This window comes from Branchiostoma belcheri, unplaced genomic scaffold, assembly GCF_001625305.1.
Source record: "Branchiostoma belcheri isolate BF01 breed outbred unplaced genomic scaffold, Haploidv18h27 scaffold10, whole genome shotgun sequence".
Classification (NCBI taxonomy): Eukaryota; Metazoa; Chordata; class Leptocardii; order Amphioxiformes; family Branchiostomatidae; genus Branchiostoma; species Branchiostoma belcheri.
Window position 1 is genome coordinate 445452 of NW_017802380.1, and position 22703 is coordinate 468154.

Sequence of the window (22703 nt, forward strand, 5' to 3'; positions counted from 1 at the left end):
CTGTTATAATATCTAAATAATATCTAATATCTAGTTATAATATCTAATATCTAGTTATACTTTCTGTTATAAAATCTAAAAAATTACAACAAATTCATGTCTAGCATATCTATGGGTATGTTATAAGGTTTAGAGTCTGTCAGCACTGGTCGGGCCAAAGGTCTCGCGGGGGGAGGGAGGGGGGCGGTGGAGGGGGGGGGGGTCGACGTTATAAGATTTACTAAACTCCAGTTGCAAACTCGAAGGGAACACACCAAGATATGAAAACGTAAAAAGATCTAACTATCTGTTATAAGATTAAAAAGATATTCCAACACGTCTATGGGTCTGACTGTTATAAGGTTTAAAACCAATATCAACGACTATAAACATGCAAGTTAGAAAGAAACATGGGGGGAGGGGGGCGTCAAGGAGGGAGGTCGACGACGCCACGTTGTAAGATTTAACACCAAACTCCATTTGCAAACTCGAAGGATGAATGAAAGGGAACACAACAATATGAAAACGTAAAAAGAGCTATCTATAAGATTTTTAAAAAATTCCGACAAATTCAAGTCTATGGGTTTGTTATAACATAACATAACATAACATAACATAACATAACATAACATAACATAACATAACATAACATAACATAACATAACATAACATAACATAACATAACATAACATAACATAACATAACATAACATAACCAGAAACAGAAACATAACATGTTACTCTGTCAACTTACTCTGTCCGGACAAGCATACGCACAAATGCACACAGAACAATAGATCGGCATTGGAAAGTAATAAATTCATAGTTTAACGCAGCCAGACAACTCCTTACTCTGTTCACGGACGGAAGGCATTTCAGCACCAAGGAGAAGCTGGAATGTGTGTGTGTGTGTGTGTGTGTGTGTGTGTTTGTGTGTGTGTGTGTGTGCATGTGTGTGTTAACGATAGCTTAAGAAGGTTGAAATGGATTGTCTTGATATTTGGTAGGTGGGTAGATCTTCTAGATTTGGGGGCCCTGGGTGTGTGTGTGTTTTGACGGAACTAGGTCACAAAAGTAGCACCATGCCCCATCCCAGTGCGGGTCACAGCCAGCTCACCCCAGACAGGACCTGCGTACCCGGAAGTAATTAGCAAATGACAGGTCCGGTCACCGAGTCGGGCTGTCGTCTTTACGTCATCCCTGTGATTATGGAGGACATCGATCGGAAATCGCTGATGAAAACGACAATTAATTCTGTCAAAACATTAACTCAGCCTATCTTTTATGGATTCATTTTATGTATATGTAGTGTCACATTTGTAACACGTCCTGCCATTTTGCAGTGTTCGATCAATATTGGGAAAGACAAGTATGTACGCGAGGTTGGTTAACGTTGGTTGAACAAGGAGGCAGAATATCATGACATTAGCCTCCGTAACAGGCTTATAGAACTGGGGGTTTGGTGGTCTTCGGCTGTTTTCTGATTAGCCCAGTTCTAAAAAAAACGGGGTAATTCAACCAGGCCTGCTATGTTGTCTATACGCAATCAGAAAATAGCACATAAAAGCTCCCAAAGACCCCCCAAACCCCCAGTTTTTGGCATGCTATGGAGGCTATCACGATATCTGGTTGAGTTGAAAGTTAACACGCGCGCGCGGGGCTGGTGGAGCACCTCTGGCGTCCTGCCAAACTGCAGAGAACGTTTCCCGTTACGACGCGGGGCGGCCGCTCTTCAACCGGCTCCTTCCTGCCGACATTTGATTCCCCCGGCAGGCCTGGAGAGTAGACATCCCAGCAAAACGATATCGACCGCTTCATTTTTACTCTATTACTTAACTTCGTCTCGTCTTTATACGCTTAACGACCAAATCTGGTCCTGGAAATGGGAACTGATACATCCTTATGTTAAACTTAACTTACAAAATGTTTACGTACTTTAAACTTCCCCCCACCCCCCACAAAAACAGAAAGAGGAAAACTGCAGCCCTGTGAAGACCGGCACCGGTTTATAACAGATGTGATCGATACGTGGCGCCAAGAATGGCGTTCGCACATCGTTATCTAACATTGCAGTTACTGTAATGGCGCGGGCAGCCCTGGGACCTGACGATTTTCGATAAATGTTGATTACAATGTCAAACATTGCGACCGATATCCCGCGCCAGATGTCGATTCGATGAACATCGAGGAATGCAAAAGAGGCCAATTTGCATAGCGCCGGGTTGAAGGTGTAGTTTCCGTTGCATCACGTCTCCGCGGCGTGGCGCCCTGACATTTGTTTTATGTCCCTGGCAGCGCCCTTTTCTTGCACTTCATGCCTTGGTCCGGGAACGATATGTTCCTACAGCCATTAGTCATCATAAATCCCGACAAATGCCTACCGCTGCAGCCCGCTTCATATCGTATTACATTATATCTCTCCCCACACATCACATCGCCGCTGAGTCCAATTATCGAGCGTACGACCGGCCACCCCGAGTTCAGGTCCAACAGATATAGGGTGATAAAACAGCCAAGAAATGACTGATGAAAAAAAAGAGACATTCAGCTAACAGCATTCCTCGGCCGCTGCAAAGGAACATTAAAGGCTTTTCCAAAGGCGATGTTCCGCCCTTAGCCCTTAATAGGCCCTAATGTTTCTTACTCGAGAAGGCAGTGCCAACGGATTGGTGGCAAATGACACTGGGGGTATCCGTCTTAAAGACGTTTTGTACAAGACAATCGTTGCAGGCAAATTTGCATCGAAACTACCCCCCCGTCATAGAGTCTTCTAGAAATCAATTAGCAGCCGTATCTTCAGCGGCAGCCTGCGTGAAACTATCATGCATCAATCCGGAGAAGTCTAAAGCGATCTCTTGTCGCAGCTAATTGATGCCGATCGATATCAAATGCAAATATTATTTTATTTGTGGTTAATTTCTACAATCGCCAGGCATACATACATACATACAGTAAAAATACCGCAACATATACTAGCAACCTCTTCACCTAGAATCTGGTAGACGTACTATAATATCACAACATGCCAGTTTACATACAGTTGACTGGTATATTTCCTACCAGTCTCCCCGACTGGAGGAGGACCGATAGCTCCAGCGGGGTATGTCAAGCCGCTAAACGATGTAGTGAAGGGAGAGCTTGACCTACCGATGCTCCTGGATATTTCCAGCGACGAATCCCTGGTCAGACACGATTCTGTCTCCGAGACGGTCCCGAGGCTGGACGTTGAAGTGTCCATTGTTCGGGAAAGTTCCGCGGCGGCTTCATCGGCCCAAACCCGGGCATGGCAGCAGGAGGAGGGCGCGCCGTGCGTGTGGTGCTGGTAGAGGGGGTGGCATGGTGGTGGTGGTGGCACCACTTTTGTTGGGTGACGTTAACGTTCCTCCACATACGTACACGTATATACGTACACGCAGGCCCGGCCCGGCAGCTAGCTCGCAGCGCACGTACGCCGTGCGTACTGTACTGTACTGTACTGTACTGTACTGTACTGTAGTGTGTACGTGTGTGCGTGTGTATGACCCAAACAGATTGTCTGCATCGAATTTCCCAATATCACGCTCCTCCGTGCATTACCACAGTAGGCGACACCTTCTCTGTATCGATCTTTCAATTTGGTCAGACAAAGGACCACATACGTGAAATGAGAATTAATCCATCCAAATTAATCCATCAATACCTAGCGCGGAACCAATCTCCAATAACGAGAAAATTGCCATTTATGTTTGGATGATTACCGAGTTTGAAGATGAGGCGGCCCATATGGATGCCACAGGGTAACAGACGCGGGGTATCCTTGTGCTGCGGGCTGGAGTAAGACGTACCCGTCTGGAACAATTAGACCTTGTCACCAGGGAAAGAAGTTGCGGTAGGCGGGCCGACACTACGCCGAAGGAAAACACCTCGATAACCCACCACCAGTTTCGTTTTTTTTTTTTGTAGACCGCGGAGCGTGGCATTGTTATTGTGAAGGTGCTCCGATGCATTCTGGGAACAGGTGGTCCCTTAACTATCAATGGGGCAAGTGGGGACACTAAATTCTTAATATGGCTGGTTAACTCCTGAGCGGTATTCGATCAAAAATCCGGATATCGATCGTGTGGAATTACAGACCGCATTGGAATTGGAGATTGGGGCGGGGTCTTGGTTGGGATAGCATCTACAGGTGTTCCACTTGGAGTGATGGATTCAAGAGCAGCGCCACATGACGTCATGACACCCTCTAGTGCAGCGGTTTCTCCTCCGTCACTGCCCGAGACTTGTGACGTTTCGCGGTTCGCCACGAGGCTTTAAGTAAACCCTCGCCTGTAAATTGCGTGGATAACGCGCGTCGCGGCGTTCACATGACGCCAGGTAAAGATAGTCTCCACCAGACTCCTTTGCAGGCTGAATACTAGCAAATAGTAGAAATCGGCTGAGGGATCGATGCCTGTCCCACTCCTCTGGTAAATGATATCCCCCTCAGCCGATTTGTACTATTTATTCGGCCTGCAAAGGAGTCTGGTGGAGACTAAGGTAAAGACAGGAGGCGTGGGGCGTCGCTAGCCTCCGTAGCAGGCTTATAGAACTGGGGTTTTGGTGGTCTTCGGCTGTTTTCTGATTAGCCCAGTTCTAACGGGGGTAATTCAACCAGGCCGGCTATGTTGTCTATATGCAATCACATAAAAGCTCCTTCAAACCCTGAAGACTAGCCTCCACCAGGCCTTTCTACGGGAATACGGATCGTAGAATTCGGAAAAAAAGAGAGTAAAATTGGCCAAGGGAGTCCGGCCGCGTGGAGGTAGTTTCTTCGCGGCCAGTCAAACCTACAAGGCGGCCAAACTCCCCTGGCAAATATTCTCCTATATATATAGTCAGCGTAGTTAGTCTGGTAGAGACTACCTGAAGACCCCCTAAACCCCAGTTTTTGGCATGCTATGGAGGCTAGCTCCCCCCGTCGTTCCCAGAACCGTGCTAGCCTCCCTAACCAGGCCGGCTATGTTGTCTATATGCAATCAGAAAATAGCACAAGAAAACTCCCAAAGACCCTGAAGACATAGCCTGGGTGCCATCCCCAGTAGTTTTCGCTCGCTAGCTTAAGCTTACAACTGTAGTTAGCGACATTATAGAGCGGGCGAATACTATTGGGGATGGCACGCAGGCTAGTGCAGTGAAGACCCCCAATCCCCCATTTTTTGGCATGCTATGGAGGCTAGCTCCCCCCGTCGTTCCCAGAACCGTGCCGTGCCGCCGGATCCCACCACAGGCGTGACGGACGCCAGGGGACCTGCCCTGGACCATCTTTCATGTGCCAATGCCCCGCAGGAGTCACCGTCGTGGCGCTAAATTCCGCGCGTCCTGGACTGGAACGAGCGTTTGATTGTTCCTAATCTAGATAAGGGAAACGGCACGGCGGAACCCGGGGCGCTCATTTCCCGCGCTTATAGGAAATATTAACCCTTGCTTACGGAAACCTCGTTATTCATAGCTCGACCTTTCCCGATATTTCTGTTTTAATGGCGGGCGTTATTTCGATAGGAAGGCACGCTGCCAGTCAGTGTTCCGGAAAACGGAGTTGTTGGTAATACAAGGTTAATGTTCCCGCGCGAACACATCACCGCACGGGAACGCAAACGAAGTGTGTCATCGGGTCGGTAAGGCGAGAATGTATCTGTATAGCCGGTATAACCACCTTTCGGCGTAACAAACAAGCTTCACAGGCACGCGGCGCGGCGGCAGCTGGTTACAGCACACCGATCGACTTGTTACACCTAACCCTTGAACATTTAAATCTAGGCATTGTTTAAAGGTATCTAATGCCCTAATACCCCTTCTGTACTAGGTGACCGCGAGTTCCACTCTACTCTAGGAAGAAAGACTTTTTGAACACCTCAATCCTTGGTTGATAACTCTGATATTTGAAGGCTTGGCTATTTCTTGTACTCTTCTGTATTAGATATCGTCTGTAGCAGTAGTGATGGAAGTCTTCTTCAGACCCGTGAGACCTGTCGGAACGTGACGGTGTGTGTGACGCAAGATAAAGGTAACACGGCGGAAGCCAACCTGTATCCTTCAAAGCATTTTTATCGATTTAGACGCGCGCGTTCCGCTGCGACGGTTTGACCGTGGCGGTGAAGGATTCGATTGGCCGCCGGAAGGTCCGCTAGAACCCATTAGCATGACGTCATGGGATCATTTTTAGCGGTGGGACGTCTTAACTGTGTCAGACCGTGGACTAGAGAGTGATTGGTCAGTGTTAAACATCTACACACATCAATGCGCGTTTATATCACGGTAAATTTATCTATCTACACCTTTTGACAGATGTTACATAATATACATCTATACATAATATACATCTAAGATACATATGTACTGGCTATTTTTATACACGTAGCAGGTTGATGCGCAATGACGTAAAAGAAACAATACCACAGTTCAGAAGAGCATTCAAATTGCGCCTTATTACCTACTACACAGAAACCCAACACAGAATAATAGATCGGCATTGGAAAGTAATAAATTCATAGTTTAACGCAGTCAGAGAACTTATCCTTACTCTGTTCACCGACGGAGGGCGTTTCAGCACCAAGGAGAAACTGTTTGATTGCCTGACGTATTGGGAAAGTTTAATTTGAGACTTTAACGGGTTACCAACTTTTCTGGATCAGTGTAGAAGCTCTCTCTTATCTGTCGCTTCTCCAAAGCACAAATGTTGTGCATGTTTGACGTATGTGGAGAGACATATAAAATATAGGCGAAAACAAGAAAATACCACTTTCCGAAGTACGCAGAGATTGCCAACCGACGATTAAAAAAAATATATATTTTCAAGTTGTGTAACATGAAAAGAAATACTTCAAGGACCATTGACCAAGAAAATAATAATGTACACCAACATTTAACTCTTTTTCAAATACATGATATGTGCACCACATTGTTAGTTGCCACCAGGCATTTTCTCTATCCCATAGAAATATAATTTATAGCAATATAGATGGGGGGGGGCTTGGAAACAGAGGAATCCTTCCAACATTGTGTATGTGGAATGTCGTCATGTCCCTCTTGGGAAACGAACATAAAAGTTATGTTCAAACTTCGCTTCAACGGATAACCATAAAACGTTATATTTGTGACATTAATTATTACCCACAGGTCAGAAAGGAAATATCACTCTTTTACACGTAGGTTTACAAATCCCATAAATGATGATTGGGTCAATATTGCATTAACCCGCCTGTTTTGTTGCAAACCTTGCGGATAACCTTGACTTGACTCCTGGTGTAAATGTAATGCAACTGTGACTTTGTGTTGTTGTAGGAAAGACATTATAAAGTAATACCTTAGTATCATACATGTCTAGTAGACTGCTGAATTCTTTCCTGTACAACACCAAAATTCAGACTGATCCATTATTGGTCTTGTGTGTCAGTGTTAGAGCTGTGTACCTAAACAAATTTTAGGTACAGGTACAGGTACACAGGTTTAGGTACAGGTCCGGACCTGAACCTGTACCTGAACAATTCGACCAATTTATATGCTCTTCTGAACTCCTTCAATAACAAAAAAAAACATAAATAAACTTGATAGTTAAGGTTTATTCTTTGTTTATGGCGAATGCTCAGATGAAATATAGGCAAAACTAAGTTGTTTTTGTTTTCATGAACACACTGTCCTTACACAGGGACCCATTGTGGACCAGCTATTTACACATTTGAGGTCACAAATAGGCATAAAATTAGTGTGAAATTGTTTAGGTACAGTACCGGTACTGAGGGATTAGGTATTTTGGACCTGTACCTAATCAATTTTTCCGGTACAGTATCGGTACTGCGTACCGGTACACAGCTCTAGTCAGTGTGCATGTTTCGTCCATTATTATATATTACTGTGTGATTATATTATCTTACTTTTAATTTGTAGAACCAACATTCAGAAGGTAACCAACGTGTTACTTCTGCAAAGTTTTTTTTCTTGATTGAACAAATAAAGTTGAAGTTTAAAAAAACAGAGAGCTGGGAGAAAAACTTGAAGTAACTATAGTTACTCTTTGAAACGGTGTATCAATGTAAAGACTTTCTCTGAGGCTGTTTTCATCCTTATACCCCAGTTCATCATTTTTCATCAGATCCAAGAACCAACAAATCAAATTGGTGTGGCCTAAAGGAATCTTTAACCAGACAGGAATTTTTCTGACCCCATTTCCACAAAAGCGTGCACGTGGATCGCTCATAATTCCTTTATCTGATGCTGCATGATTGGATTAATATTTGTTAATCAAATTTCCGGAACGGGTTATGTCTTTGTCCCGAGATGGAATGAATGCACCATCATAGATAACACAGTTACATCGTCATGGCAACAGAGCAAAAGTCTTCAATAAGAAAAATTTATTATACAATGTTGTAAGTACAATCATAGAAATCATCAACGTAGAGGAACATTATCATATAAAGGTCTCTTCTAAACGTTTAACTGTAATATCCTATAAGCATGGAGCTGTTTTTCTACCTCCGTGCTATAAGCAAGTAAGTTTAAGGAGAGAATAATGTCTTGGCATTGGTAAGACATTGTGGGAGGCTAGTGTGTAAAAGGTAAATGTAGTCTCATCACCTTTTTGAGGCTGTAGGGGCTGTACATGTATGCTTGTTCACCTACTGTGTCTTGGGCACAGTATTGGATGTCGAAGTCCAACTCTTTTCTTACACTGTCTTTCCCTCCCCAATCGAAGTCTGGTATCCATTTTACACCAGGGTTGATGTTAGGAAAGTTGTGTGAAGTGCCTTTCCCAAGGACACAGTGTAGTGTCTATCAAGGAGTACCAGGTATCGAACTCAGGACCTCTTGATCTTGTCTGCTTGACACTTGGCCATTCAACACCACCGGTGTGTACTTCTGGTTTTTAAAGTGTTCAGGGCTTCAGTACTTCTTTATTCATGTCAACGAAGACATAATACCTACATGTATCTTGAAAGTTCATCTGTGTTGGTAGAAATCATTATGAAGCAAGTTTAAACTGCAATTTCCAACACAACAAATTGGACTCATCCAAATTCCTTGACAAAGACTGGAGTTGTACAGTCGAAAATTTGGGTGAGTCCAATTTGTTCTGTATCTGTATCTGTATAGCCGGTATAACCGCCTTTCGGCGTAACACACCAGCTTCGGTGTGTTGGAAATTGCAGTTTAAACTTGCTTAGCTTCATAATGATATCTAAATGCAGTTTGGGTAGAGGGAGTACAAATATGGCTTGAGCTGTATGTGTACTTGTCTACTGGGAGAAGTGAAGCTTGAAGATGACAGACTGGGGCGTGGTACTGTCAGCTACGACAAGTTCCTGTCCGTCTACAAGACCCAGCTCTGCAATGGAAGAAAAACATTCAGTCTTAACAGTCTAAACATGTAATAAGACAACTTAAAGTTAAAATATTGCCTAAGGATATACATGTACAATGTATGTGGAAATATGAGGGGAGGGCTTTCTCAAAGCATTGGATCTCAAGATAGTTTGTAAGCAACTTCTGCAACTTAAGACAAACATTGAACCTTGACCACATAATTCAAAGAATGTATGACATCTTGTTAAAATAACATAAAGAATATATGGAGACATATTATATTATGAGTGGTACATGTACAGCAAGTTGAATCTCAAGATTATATTATTTTCATGACAAAAACCAATAATCTTTTGAAAAATCGTTGTCCAATTACACTAAGGAAAAGGTGCTCTGACAGACGACCATAAAAGTGAGAATTCTTACCTCCTAACGTTTTGGTTAAGTTATCGCGCGTCCTCTTCTCTATTGACTCGACCGCCTGCGAGACATTAAAACACAGGGCAGGGTGTTAACGACGGTGTCTGGGCCTTTATGGGGTGAACTGAAGCATGCCGTCTACCGCAGAGATGACATTTAGTTTGCTTAAAATATTCAAGAACATCTCCGCTGTAAAATGGAATTTTCTGATGCCAGGGATGAGCGGTGTCACCTTGGGACAGGGCAGTTTTACCGGGAGGAATGACCACCAGTGTTGGGAGGATAAGCTAGCTTCCATAGCATGCCAAAAACTGGGGGTTTGGGGGTCTTCGGGGTCTTTTATGTGCTATTTTCTGATTGCATATAGACAACATAGCCGGCCTGGTTGAATTACCCCCTTAGAACTGGGATAATCAGAAAGCAGTCGAAGACCACCAAACCCCCAGTTCTATAAGAGGGCCTGCAAGCCCTTTTTCGTAAGGCATAATCAGGCCGTTTTAGACTTCGTAATTCGTAGGCAGCCTCCGCAAAAATCAACGTAATTCGTAATTGGACAATAGCCGCAAATCGTAAAGTCGTAATCAGCTCTGAAACTTTAACGTAATTCGTAATAGGCGGCAAAAATTTTGCGTAATTCGTAATCACTACCCCCCCTTGCAGGCCCTACTATAAGCCTGCTACGGAGGCTAGGATTAGCCAGGTCTTACCTGCATGTACAGTGTCTTGTTCCTCCCGTCAACAATCGCGGTGACTCCCGGCGCCTTCATCTGCCTGGAATGTCAAGGAAGTCGTGGTTTTCATTCATTCCGGTGGCAACGTTACCAGGACCAGACAGAATTAATTGTTACGAATGCCGTCTTCTGCAGACCCAAATCTAATACAGGGAGACGTCATTTTCCCCAGGAAAAATTAAATGACCCAAGAGGTGGGCAGATTTGGAGGAATGGAGAGATTAACCGGGGCGGAATCATTGAGTTTGGGGACGTCGTTTGTAAAACAAACGTCTGAGTGCCCAAAATGGAACAGGCACAGCGGCACTAAGTACACGGAGAGGGTGCACAAATGAAATGATGGGGCCAGATGTAGCTACAGCTTTACCGCTGTTATGGGCTGTCTTCGGCAATGCTGAACTGATGAGGACAGACAGGGTTCAGACCTGAGCCATGTAAGCTCAGCTCCAACAAAGGATTTATATGCTTGTAAATCTGTGTTATAGGGGAATGAGGCTGAGAGGGGGTCGCCAGGGTATTGTCCTGCATTGCAATGGTTGAAAATTCTTCATAAAAGTCATGGCCTGTGGCTCAAACACACTTATAGTAAGGGCCCAATCACACACATTTTTGTACGATTGCAAACTCAGGGCATTCTTGGGTTAGCTGTGCATGTATCAGTAAAAGAGCCCAATCACATTACATTGTCGTACAATCTCAAACTCAGGGCATTCTTGGGATAGCCATGCAGGTATCCTGCCAAACTCAGCTGTCTTGTTCCAAAAAGTCTGTCTTAGGTCTTTCTTGGCGATTGGTTCTGTCACAGTTTGCTTGAAATTCATCGGCATCAAAATTGAACAATGACCTATAACAAATCTGACCAAGATTGGACAGCCAATGGCATTTCTCGAAACTTTCAGCCAATGGCAGCCACGACACTACTTCCCAATGGCATTCCATGATATAGACTCATCCCAGCCAATGGCAACCCATGACACATAGAGCCAATGGCAAACCATAATAATGACACTAACAGCCAATGGCAGCCACGACACTACTTCCCAATGGCATTCCATGATATAGACTCATCCCAGCCAATGGCAACCCATGACACATAGAGCCAATGGCAAACCATAATAATGACACTTACAGCCAATGGCAGCCAATGGCAGCTAATGACACTAACAGCCAATGGCAGCCCATGACACTTACAGCCAATGGCAGCCCATGACACTTATAGCCATTGGCAGCCCATGACACAACCAATGGCAACCCATGACATAACACATACAGCCAATGGCAGCCCATCATACATACAGCCAATGGCAGATACAGCCAATGGCAGCCCATGACATATATATATACAGCCAATGGCAGATACAGCCAATGGCAGCCCATCATAACATACAGCCAATGGCAGATACAGCCAATGACAGCCCATCATACATACAGCCAGTGGCAGATACAGCCAATGGCAGCCCATCATACATACAGCCAATGGCAGATACAGCCAATGGCAGCCCATCATACATACAGCCAATGGCAGCCCATGATACTGATAGTGACAGCCAATGGCAGCCCATGACACTTACGTTGCTGCGCTGTCACACAGGTACTGGATGACGTCCTTCAGCTTGTCTGAGGGGGCAAAGGTGAACTTCTGGGGGACCTGGCTACAGGCAAGACAGTCGTCCTGAAGGGGGGAGGGGGGCAGTTGTGAGTTTCCAGAAAATACATGTGGACAGTGGACCTATATAAAGGGTTTGTCAATTTTGTCCAGAACTAATAGAAGACAAATGTCACTTTGTTATGTCCCAAATATTTACTAACATCTGTGTCCATAATATCACCAGGGTCCACGATATCGCCACCTTGAGAAATAGTGTGCTTAAAGCAGATATTTTTACTGCAACATACTTTTGGAATGCACTCCTTCACACATCAAATGTACATACCTAGGGTATGTTGCAGTAAAAATATCTTTAAGCACACTATTTCTCAAGGTGGCGATATTATGGATCCTGGTGATATTATGGACACAGATGTTACAATGTACCAGTAGATGACATATGTCCTACCTTGTAAAATTGTGCAGTGAAATTTATAATGTTCAGTTTTTGATAAAAGCAGCTGCACTATCGTAATGTACCAACTAGGGCACAGCATAGCCTACACAAGAAATGTACTGCCTCTTACTTGCACAGTGTTAAAAGTCTAGATGGACTATGCTCACCTTTTTTTCTGCCTCAAATGTATAAGTGTACAGGCCCTCTGTGTCATTGAAAACCATGTAGTTGTTCAGAGGAGTGCAGCAACTGAAAAACGGACAGAATGAGTGAGTACATGTGGCAATACAACACCTGTCATTGCAAGTACAATAAAATCCCAACTTTAACAACCTGACACTTGCGCTAACCCTTACCTTGTTGCAATTTTGAAGACTTCAGTGGCACAGGCAGCTATGAAGAAAAGAGCAGAAAAAGTGTAGATTGAAACAGAACAAAACATGTTGACCTCCTGTCTAAAAATGTCACTAACACTCATCAATGTTCAATCATTTGTGACGTCGTCAATATGTCTTAAATGATTGCTCTGCTGTGTTATGGAAGTTTTAAAATGCTCCTGTGCGTTTTGTGGGTTAATTTTTCACAGTGCTTTTATCTATGCATTATTTATGGCTCATCATTACAATTCCCCAGGAGACTAATCTATTCCATCAAGTCCAACCTGCAATGACGGCATTCGTTGAAGCCACTGCTGGGATGATGTGCTTCACAACTCCTGGAAAAGAAAAAAAATCATTCATCATAAAAATATTACATTATGATTTATGCTGGGTGCCAGACCCAGAGTGGAACTCGCTGTCACCAAGTACAGTAGGGGCATTGTCAATAGATAGTTTTAAACAATATCTAGAGTTAGAAGTTCAAGGGTTAGGTGTAACAAGTCGATCGGTGTAATGTAGCCAGCTGCTGCCGCGCCGCGTGCCCGCGAAGCTAGTGTGTTACTCCAAAGGGCGGTTATACTGGCTATACAGATACAGACACAGGATAACTTAAGGCCTAGTGTGCTATGGGTCTGGCACCCAGGCTAATTATGATTCTACCAAAACTATGAATTACAAATTCATTTCTTGGTTAGGGATTACTGGAACTAAGCTAGTGTGTGATACAGCTATTGCATGACAACATCCAACTGATCTGTGGTCTTATGTATCAAAATGAATGTTTCAATTAAACATGAACTCATTGATTGTGTATGCCACTTACATGTACAACCAAATGGTACTGGTATACTTGCTAGTTAGTGAGACAAATATTAATCTTTGATAGTTTCAAAGTGAAGAATGGCCAAAAAATCATCAGCTTCCTTTATGCTACAGGTATATTCGATACAAGCAACCTACTATTACCTAAAAGTATTATCTTATGAAATGTTAGAATTCACAGTCTGACATAAGAATGATTAAAGATAGCCTGCAGATTTTTCACATTCATAAACGGGCAACTGTAAAAAATAAGAACTTCTAATGTCTAAATAATAATAAAAAAGGCTTATTTCTACCTTGTGTAAGTCTGTAGGTGACCCCAGATATTCCATACTTTTCTGCCCGTTCCAACGCTCGGTCATAGATCCACTTGATGTGCGCAGGATCATCTCCATCTATCCCAACCTCCTCTACAGACAGCAAACATGGAAAGGCAGTTAATCCACAAATAACATCAGCACATTAAAGGCATCCAATGCAATTTCAGGGTGACAAAACAAAAAATATTCTGGGTGAGAAAATCTGCCTGGTACTGCCATCTCTTAGCACATTTTCGGCACCATTTCATACTTGAGGTGTCTCTTTATTTTTTGGGTGCTGCCCATAAATAGCTAGAACCAGCCTACGTTACAAAACAAGCCAAGTTTTCCATCAGCAAAAGGGGTTGTTGGCGGCGTAGCGGATGTTTGGGAGCAGACTAGAGCTGTGTACCTAAACAAATTTTAGGTACAGGTACAGGTACAGGTACACAGGTTTAGGTACAGGTCCGGACCTGAACCTGTATCTGAACAATTCGACCAATTTATATGCTCTTCTGAACTCCTTCAATAACAAAAAAAAACATAAATAAACTAGATAGTTAAGGTTTATTCTTTGTTTATGGCGAATGTTCAGATAAAATATAGGCTATATATATGTTTTTGTTTTCATGAACACACTGTCCTTACACAGGGACCCATTGTTAACCAGCTATTTACACATTTGAGGTCACAAATAGGCATAAAATTGGTGTGAAATTGTTTAGGTACAGTACCGGTACAGAGGGATTAGGTATTTTGGACCTGTACCTAATCAATTTTACCGGTACAGTATCGGTACTGCGTACCGGTACACAGCTCTAGAGCAGACCATAAAGCTAACAAAGCTGGACTGCAGGCTATTATGATACAGCATTAGCAGGGAGGAGATTATAAATGCACCAGTTTTTTCCTGTGGCTTACCGTTTTCTGAGCACCAGGATGAAAACAAACAAACAAACAAAACAAAACAAACATACGTACAGTTAAAACATGGCTTGCACATTTCCATTGAAAGGAAACAAAACTGATTGGTGCAGAATAGAATGAGACAGAGAAATGAAGCAAAGAATGAAGGGGTAGAGAGAATTACAAGTGACAAGTACTACGGAATACAAAATCATGGAAAGACAGCAAGAAAGATGGGAATGTAATGTAACAGAAGGAGATTTAACTACCATAGGCTAATACTGAAACAGTAAAACCAAAGTACTAGCATGAAAGATCACAAAAAGTTCTCTCACCTAGAGCTTTCGACCAGTCACTCTGGTCTTCCTCAGTAGACTGACCCAGTGAGGCTACCTTTGACCCAGTGTTGACATCACACTTCAAAGAAGCCATGTGACAAGCCTCACTGGGTCAGTCTACTGAGGAAGACCAGAGTGACTGGTCAAAAGCTCTAGGTGAGAGAACTTTTTGGATCTTAAGTTTTAACTCTAAACATAAAACCAAAGTAGTTGACTCCAAACCCTTACCTCCAAACGGTTTCTCCTGTGGCCACAGGAGTATCCTGACCCACTCTATACAGTGTTCAGGCAGGCGAGGTGTGTGGGCTATGGTACACATGGGGTAGGTCACCTAATCAACACATACATGTAGGCAAGGTAGTTAGCATCGCAGATTATGTTGGACAGATTAACAGTATACTCCATAAATAAATATCACAAGCTGGTATCATTCTTATGACATATGTTACATGTACATCCCTTTTCAGCCACAGAGAATTGTTGGGAAATGTCTATTCCAGGGTGCTAAAGGTTAAACTTGCTTGTGCCCTACCTGTGGATCCATCTATCCATCCACTCATCCCCTCCCTTCCTCCTACCTGTGGAGGATACAGCTCCAGTGTACAGTTCATACATTCACTCAGCCATTCCTTCTTTACTTCCTTCCTTCATCTATTCATCAGTTATTTCTACATGCATGTATTCACTCCCTCTCTCCAGCTGTTTGGTTTAGTTAGATCTCCAGTAACTTGCTTGTGCTCTACCTGTGGAGGATACAGCGCCAGTGTACAGTCCATACATTGTCATTCCTTCATCTCTTCATTCCTTCTTCCTTTATCTACTCATCTATCCATCTATTGGTTTATTTAGACCTCCAGGAGTGTCTTCCATTGCTTGTGCCTTACCTGTGGAGGGTACAGCTCCAGTGTACAGTCCATACATTCACTCAGCCATTCCTTTATCTCTTCATTCATCCATCCATCCATCCATCCATCCATCCATCCATCCATCCATCCATCCATCCATCCATCCATCCATCCACTCCCTCCTTCCCATCTCTTCATTCCTTTCTTCCTTCATACGTAACTCATCTATCTATCCATACACTCCCTCTCTCCACTGGATAAAGCTCCAGTGTACAGTCCATAAATTGTCATGCCTTCATCTCTTCATTCCTTTCTTCCTCTATCTATCCATCTATTGGTTTATTTAGATCTCCAGTAGTGTCTTCCATTGCTTGTGCCCCACGTACCTGTGGAGGGTACAGCTCCAGTGTACAGTCCATACATGCGGTGATGCCAGGCAGGATGACTCGAGCGTTTCCCTTGAAGCCCTCTGTGCCCCCGTCTATAAGGGGGATGATGGACGACTGGTCCACAGAGCCGTCCTCCTCATAGTTTATCAGGCTTAACTGTGTGTGGACACACAAACACACTTTTTTTATTCATTTTCCATCATACATGTATTTATACAGGGTTTCCCACTCAGTGATGACACTGCTTTTCAGTGGGGCCCAGTATTACACAGATAAACAAAATACATAAAGTGACGCACAGACAATAAAATTAAGATACAATAAATAATGATAATGACAATGGTACTAAAGAAAAAACGGCAACTAACCAATAACAATATTGGTTGCTTTTATGCACGGAGTAAAGGGGGGAGTGCAGAGACCCTTGTTCTTCATAGGCTTAGCTGCAGTCTATGTATTCGTAACAGGGAAGTTTGTCATCAAAAAGTCACAAGAACTGACCTTTTTTTCTAATTACTGAAGGCTCAAAATTAACCTGTTCCTACGGGTGAGTGAGAGTGAGCAGCAGTGATCAAAATGCTTTATCTGATTAGAAGTGCCTCCTAGCAACTTTCACAAAAACTGCATGCACTATGGCCAGCCAAGTGGCTGGAATCCAAGAAGTTCTGATGGATGGCATATCTAAATGGAAAAATCCTGCAGCAAAAATAATTGGTGTTCGCATGATGTCTGAGTCAGTGATTAAGGGGAGTACTTTGCCATTTGGACAGTACAGGGCGTCTGCTTTCATGTAACTATGCTGTAAGCATTGCTTCCCATGCTGCGTGCTTAAACCTGGAAGTTGCCTGATAAATGAACTTGTATTGTAGTCAAACCTGTACAAGCGGCCACCTCTACATATCAAGGACCAGTTTTTGGTGGTCTCTTACATAATTTTCCCATTGACACAAGCATCAAGAATCCTGTCCATAGTGACCACCTGTCCACATAGACTGGATGCTATTGGTCCCCCTGGTAGTCATCTTTTGAGTTTTGACTGTATAGCTAGTATCAGTCATGTAATAGCAAATATATATGTCTGACTCTTCTGGGCTCATATAACCTACATGGCAGCTGCAATATCAAGTGCAAATACCCTACAGAATTATGACATAAAGACTAAACTTTAACTGCCAACACTGCAATGAATTGGGACTTACCCCAAATTTTTGGCTGACTTCTTCAAATTTGGGGTACCGGGAAAGTCCCAATTCATTGTAGTGTTGGTAGTTAAAGTTTAGTCTGTATTTCATAATGACTTGTACCAACACAGATGAACTTTCATGCTACCCTACAGAATGATACCACTATTACACATTACCAGGCAGTGGAAGGAGAGGGATGGGCTCAGCCTTCCAAGACGTGCTCTAGACGTGCTCTAGACGTGCTCTAGACATGCTCTAGACACAGTGAATCAACAGCCCACTGCCCCTACAGCCTGAAAAAGGCTATGGGACTACCTTTACCAAATATTCTATTCATTACAAAGGAGAGTTGTGACTTACCACCATTCCATTCATCCATCGCCGTGCTAGAATCGAGTCCAACCCGCACACTATGATATGGAATTCTACAAAACATGATTGAAAAAACACAATATAGATTTTTTATATTGACTGATCTTGGACTTAATACATAAACCATGTGCTTGAAACTGTGTCTGTGGTATGTGTATAGTTACAAATGACCTTCTAGAATACTTAAATCAATACTATTCAATACTTTTCAAACAAAAATGACAAAAGGTGTTGTGTAGATAGCTCACCATCACAGAGGTAAACATAATAAAGCAAAAGTAAGCAACAGTTCAAACTCACGTCTGTAGAATTCTCCATCAAAATCTTGAATTTTTGCATAGTGTCTGGTTGGATTGAAAGTTAAGGCCAACAACGAAAAAATGTATGTAACAGTAGAAAACCATCATTTGCAAGCAGCTGCAAAACATTTCCTCCCCATCTTCCTGTCAAGCCCAAAGTTTCCAAATCCTACTACATTTACAGATTAATCTATCCTACATTTATAACTACAAAATATTATCACTAACAATATTCCTTTTGGAATGAAGTACAAAGATATTGACCTACATGTATGTAGGTGGATATAGAAGCTGTCCATGTAAATAGTACATGGAAAATATTGGTTGCTTGTCACAGTACTGGTATCCCAAAGGTAAGATAGCACTATTTGGAAGAACCCCTGATCTATATATGTCATGTCCAAATGGATACGGTGTAACTCTGCATCCCGGGACTCTGGTGTTGACAAACTCTGCTGCAGTCTCAGCCTTGGGCTTCCCAACATCCTTCGGTCTGTAGGGAAAACAGACATCAGGTATCATCATAATAATATTATAAAAGAAGTCAAACCCAGTAGTTTTTTACTAGTAGTTTCTTAGGAATTATCAGTAGTTCTATGTGTACTAATTGTCTGTTTTTATACCAAATGTTTCTTCTGTTCCTGCAATTAGCCCTCAGGCACGAATTTGCAACAAAACAATTACCCGGTATAATGAGTCCTTTTTTCAGCAACTATGGAGAATATGTCATCTCTCCAATGTTGGAAAATAACACTTATTTTGGCATAGCAGCTGCACAAATATTCCTTATAAATCAGACTGCACGAATGCATATTACAAGTTGACAATTCTTAACCTTCATACTTTATTCATATATGCATTAAAGTTATGCATAAGCACACTTCGTGCATTTCATACAATGATAGATGACTTAACTTTGTATATTTGAATTATAACAACTTACATATACAGACTACTTAAAAAAAAACTGAAAAAAACACCAACTTTTAAGTTTTGATTCAGAACAAGATGACAAAAAGTGAGCCAAAGAGTTGCCTTTTCCTCACAAAGGCTCTTTTTTTCAGAAAACTGGAGAAGCAGTGAGAAGATTAACTAACCTGAAGAGGAACTGTCTGTTGAGGTTGGAGACGTCGATCTTGTCCATGTCAATCACATGGATGTTACGGAAACCCATCAGGGCCTGCAACACAGTTTGTTTGTTTGTTTGTTTGAGCCTTTGTTTATTCATGAAAAATACTCAATTGGCCTGCTGGCTGCTGTTGAGGTCACATGATGGGAAGAGGTCAGGGTCAGACAACAAAGAACAAGATACAGGTTACATGATGGAAGCATGGTTGACAATGGGTACATGGTTGACAATGGGTACATGGTTGACAATGGGTACATGTGTTTTGAAAGAAATGTACTTTGTTATACATGTATCATATATCTGTATCTGTATCTGTAAAGCCAGTATAACGGCCCTTCGGCGTAACAGACCAGCTTTGCAGGCACGCGGCGCGGCGGCAGCTGGCTACATTACACCAATCAACTTGTTACACCTAACCCTTGAACATCTAACTCTAGACATTGTTTAATTCTACATGTTCTTTGGTTATCTAATAATCTATTGGCTACATCGTTCTCCAGATCTTGTTGTGAAGATACTGTAATAGTGTATATCTTACCAGGTCTTTCAGCAGCTCACAGCCCAGCCCTCCTGCTCCAATGCAGAGAATCTTACACACCTCCAGCATGAACTGGATAGTCTGGAGAGGGAAACACACATTCAGTCATAAATTTATTGTATCACAAGGTTCATTAACAGTGTAGTACTGTTCTAAAATTTTCAATAAAGATTATGTAACATTTAAGGTTAGTCCTTAGGGAGAATTTGGCTGAGAGGTAAAATCATTTAATTAGCTAACAAACTCTGAACCCGCCTTTCATCAGGGAGGCCAGTCACTCTGATCAACATCTTGTGAGTGGATCAAACCTAAGTAAAAAGTCTAGCCCTATGCAGCTTGTACTAAAGTTACTGTACAAATTTGGTGTGTTACTCAAGAGTACGCTTAAGTACCTAGTCAACCAACCAACCAACCAAACAAACAAATAAACGATGTGTTACCTCAGGACTAGGTTCGAAGTCGGGATGTGCGAATGGCCCGGCTCTTTCCAGCAGCTTCTTGACGTGATTCCACCTGTCAGGCCAGCTGCCCCCTGGGCTGTCCACACGCCCGTCTACCATCATCCTATACAGGATAATTATAACACAGGTTATTATAACACGGATAATTATAACCCAGAACCACCTGGGCTGTCCACACGCCCATCTACCATCATCCTACACAGGATAACATGGTATATGTATGTAGGTAAGCACGTACACGTTTTTCTGACAGGTAAGCAGGTACGCTAAACCATACAGGTGAGCATGTACACTAAACTGTACAGCTGCCACCTGGGCTGTCCACACGCCCATCTACCATCATCCTACAGACATACACACAATAACATGGTACATGTACAGGTGAGCTTGTATCTGTATCTATATCTGTAACTGCCCTTCGGCGTAACACACCAGCTTATGTACACGTATATTTCTTACAGATGAGCATGTACCCAGAACTGTTTCAGCTTTCATCTGGGCCACTGTCCACATGTCCATCTACCATCATCCTGTGCATGATAAGACACTAAAGACAGGTACAGGGTAGCATGTACATGTATGATATTTCTTACAAGTGAGCATGTACACTAAACCATACAGGTGGGCTTGTAACCAGAACGGTTTCATGTGTCACCTGGGCTGTCCACATGCCCATCTACCATCATCCTACACATGATAACACAAGCAGGTACAATAAACTGTACAGGTGAGCATGCATGCCAAATCGTACAGATGCATAGGTGAGCTTGTACAACAAACTGTACAGTTGCATGTACCAAGAACTGTACAGCTATCACCAGGGCTGCCCACATGCCCATCCACCATGCAAAATTATGTTGTCATTGTTGAGGTGCAAAAAGATAATAAACTTTGGGAGCAAAACGAGACGAAACAACAAATAACATGCGAAAATTTATCATATATAAACGTTAGATTGATGTGAAGACGCGTTAGTTTAATGTAGTAATCACATGCGACACAACAGTTGAATAAAATTGCACATAATTTTGTGTATCAGTCATGATGACCATGAACAAAATATTCGATGTTCCAATTATAGGGGAGGGGGGCACCGAACGTTTGGAATGTTTCGCTACGTACAACATAAGTTTTAAAAACAGTTACGTACGGTTCTTCAGCTTGATTTGCCATCCCTGGTCTCGAGTCCTCTGTGGTGTCTATATTTTCGCTGTCAAGTCGTTTCTGCCTGGTTTTGACGAGGAAAACTCTCACGTTGGAACCGGTGCGCTAGCAAGAGAGCTAAAAGATATCCCAGGATACTCCACGCGAGGTTCCAAGGGGTTTCCCCAAGGATCTTTAGCCGCCTAGCGGGTTCTAATGAAACTGCACGTCATACGGCGTTTCAGTTTACTATACTTGCGATGCAATAACATGTAAATATATATGTCGATTCAAGTGATTCTATATCAAAATTTAGTCGTATACTTTCACTGTAAAATGGTGATTGCTGAGCTTTGGGATACGTACAAATGCAAAAATTAGGTGTGACAGGTTGTTCAATTTCAATGGTTGTAGGCTGTAACGTTAACGTTATGTATATAACCACCTTGGTTCAATGAAGTAAATTATTATAAAGCTGGTGTGTTATGTAAATATCCAGCAGATTTTCTTTCACTGACGAATGGATGTTTCTGTCATGTGTTTTTCACATAAATACTAATGTTACACTACTGAAAGTCACAGACCGAAGATAGACATTAGTTACCAAGGCTAGAATTGTATATAGACTCTAAGTTCTCTTTCTCAAGATTTCTTCCTTGACTGAATGAAGTTTCTAGTCTGAGTGTCAGCCATTTTAGCTTCCGTCCGCTCCCCACGATCTGCTACTGGTTGTCAGCAAGTCATCCCTGACCTTGGTGCTGATTTTGCTATCAAGGTTTTCCAAATCCTCTAAAACTACTTCTTATCGATATTTGTAACATGTATTTTGGACCTTCAGAGCATGCTAAAACTTTCGTATAAGCTATGAATAAGCAAACATGTTTATTCAACACAATTTTGTCAGGGGTGTGACCTGTATATACATGTATATCTGCTTCTGAGCAAAGCTAAGTCAGTCCTCTAGTAAACTTTGCACACACACACACACACACACACACACACACACACACACACACACACACACACAAACACACACACACGTACACACACACACACAAACACACACACACTGTGAACCATGGAGAAAAGACACAGCAGTTAAGTGA

General features: G+C 42.6%; 2 protein-coding genes across 2 annotated transcripts in view; both read right to left on the reverse strand.

Annotated features, from left to right (window-relative positions):
- LOC109469513 (potassium voltage-gated channel protein Shal-like) overlaps nt 1-3563 on the reverse strand; it is a 9054-nt gene extending 5491 nt beyond the window's left edge. The window contains exon 1 of the mRNA XM_019768039.1: nt 3126-3563. Coding sequence (XP_019623598.1) covers nt 3126-3216 — 91 coding nt within the window. The 5' untranslated portion in view covers nt 3217-3563. The remainder of the gene's footprint in view (nt 1-3125) is intronic.
- Nucleotides 3564-9198: 5635 nt separating this feature from the next.
- On the reverse strand, nt 9199-21748 carry LOC109469372 (NEDD8-activating enzyme E1 catalytic subunit-like). The gene is made up of 17 exons (XM_019767876.1): nt 21605-21748; nt 20434-20557; nt 19994-20074; nt 19424-19506; nt 18739-18819; nt 18328-18371; nt 18016-18080; nt 16469-16627; nt 15466-15568; nt 13991-14104; nt 13154-13207; nt 12849-12885; nt 12660-12741; nt 12019-12119; nt 10424-10487; nt 9723-9777; nt 9199-9318 (listed from the first exon to the last, which is right to left on the reverse strand). The coding sequence occupies exons 1-17, from the start codon at nt 21625-21627 to the stop codon at nt 9230-9232; spliced, it is 1359 nt and encodes a 452-aa protein (XP_019623435.1). The 5' UTR covers nt 21628-21748; the 3' UTR covers nt 9199-9229.
- Nucleotides 21749-22703: the final 955 nt, after the last annotated feature.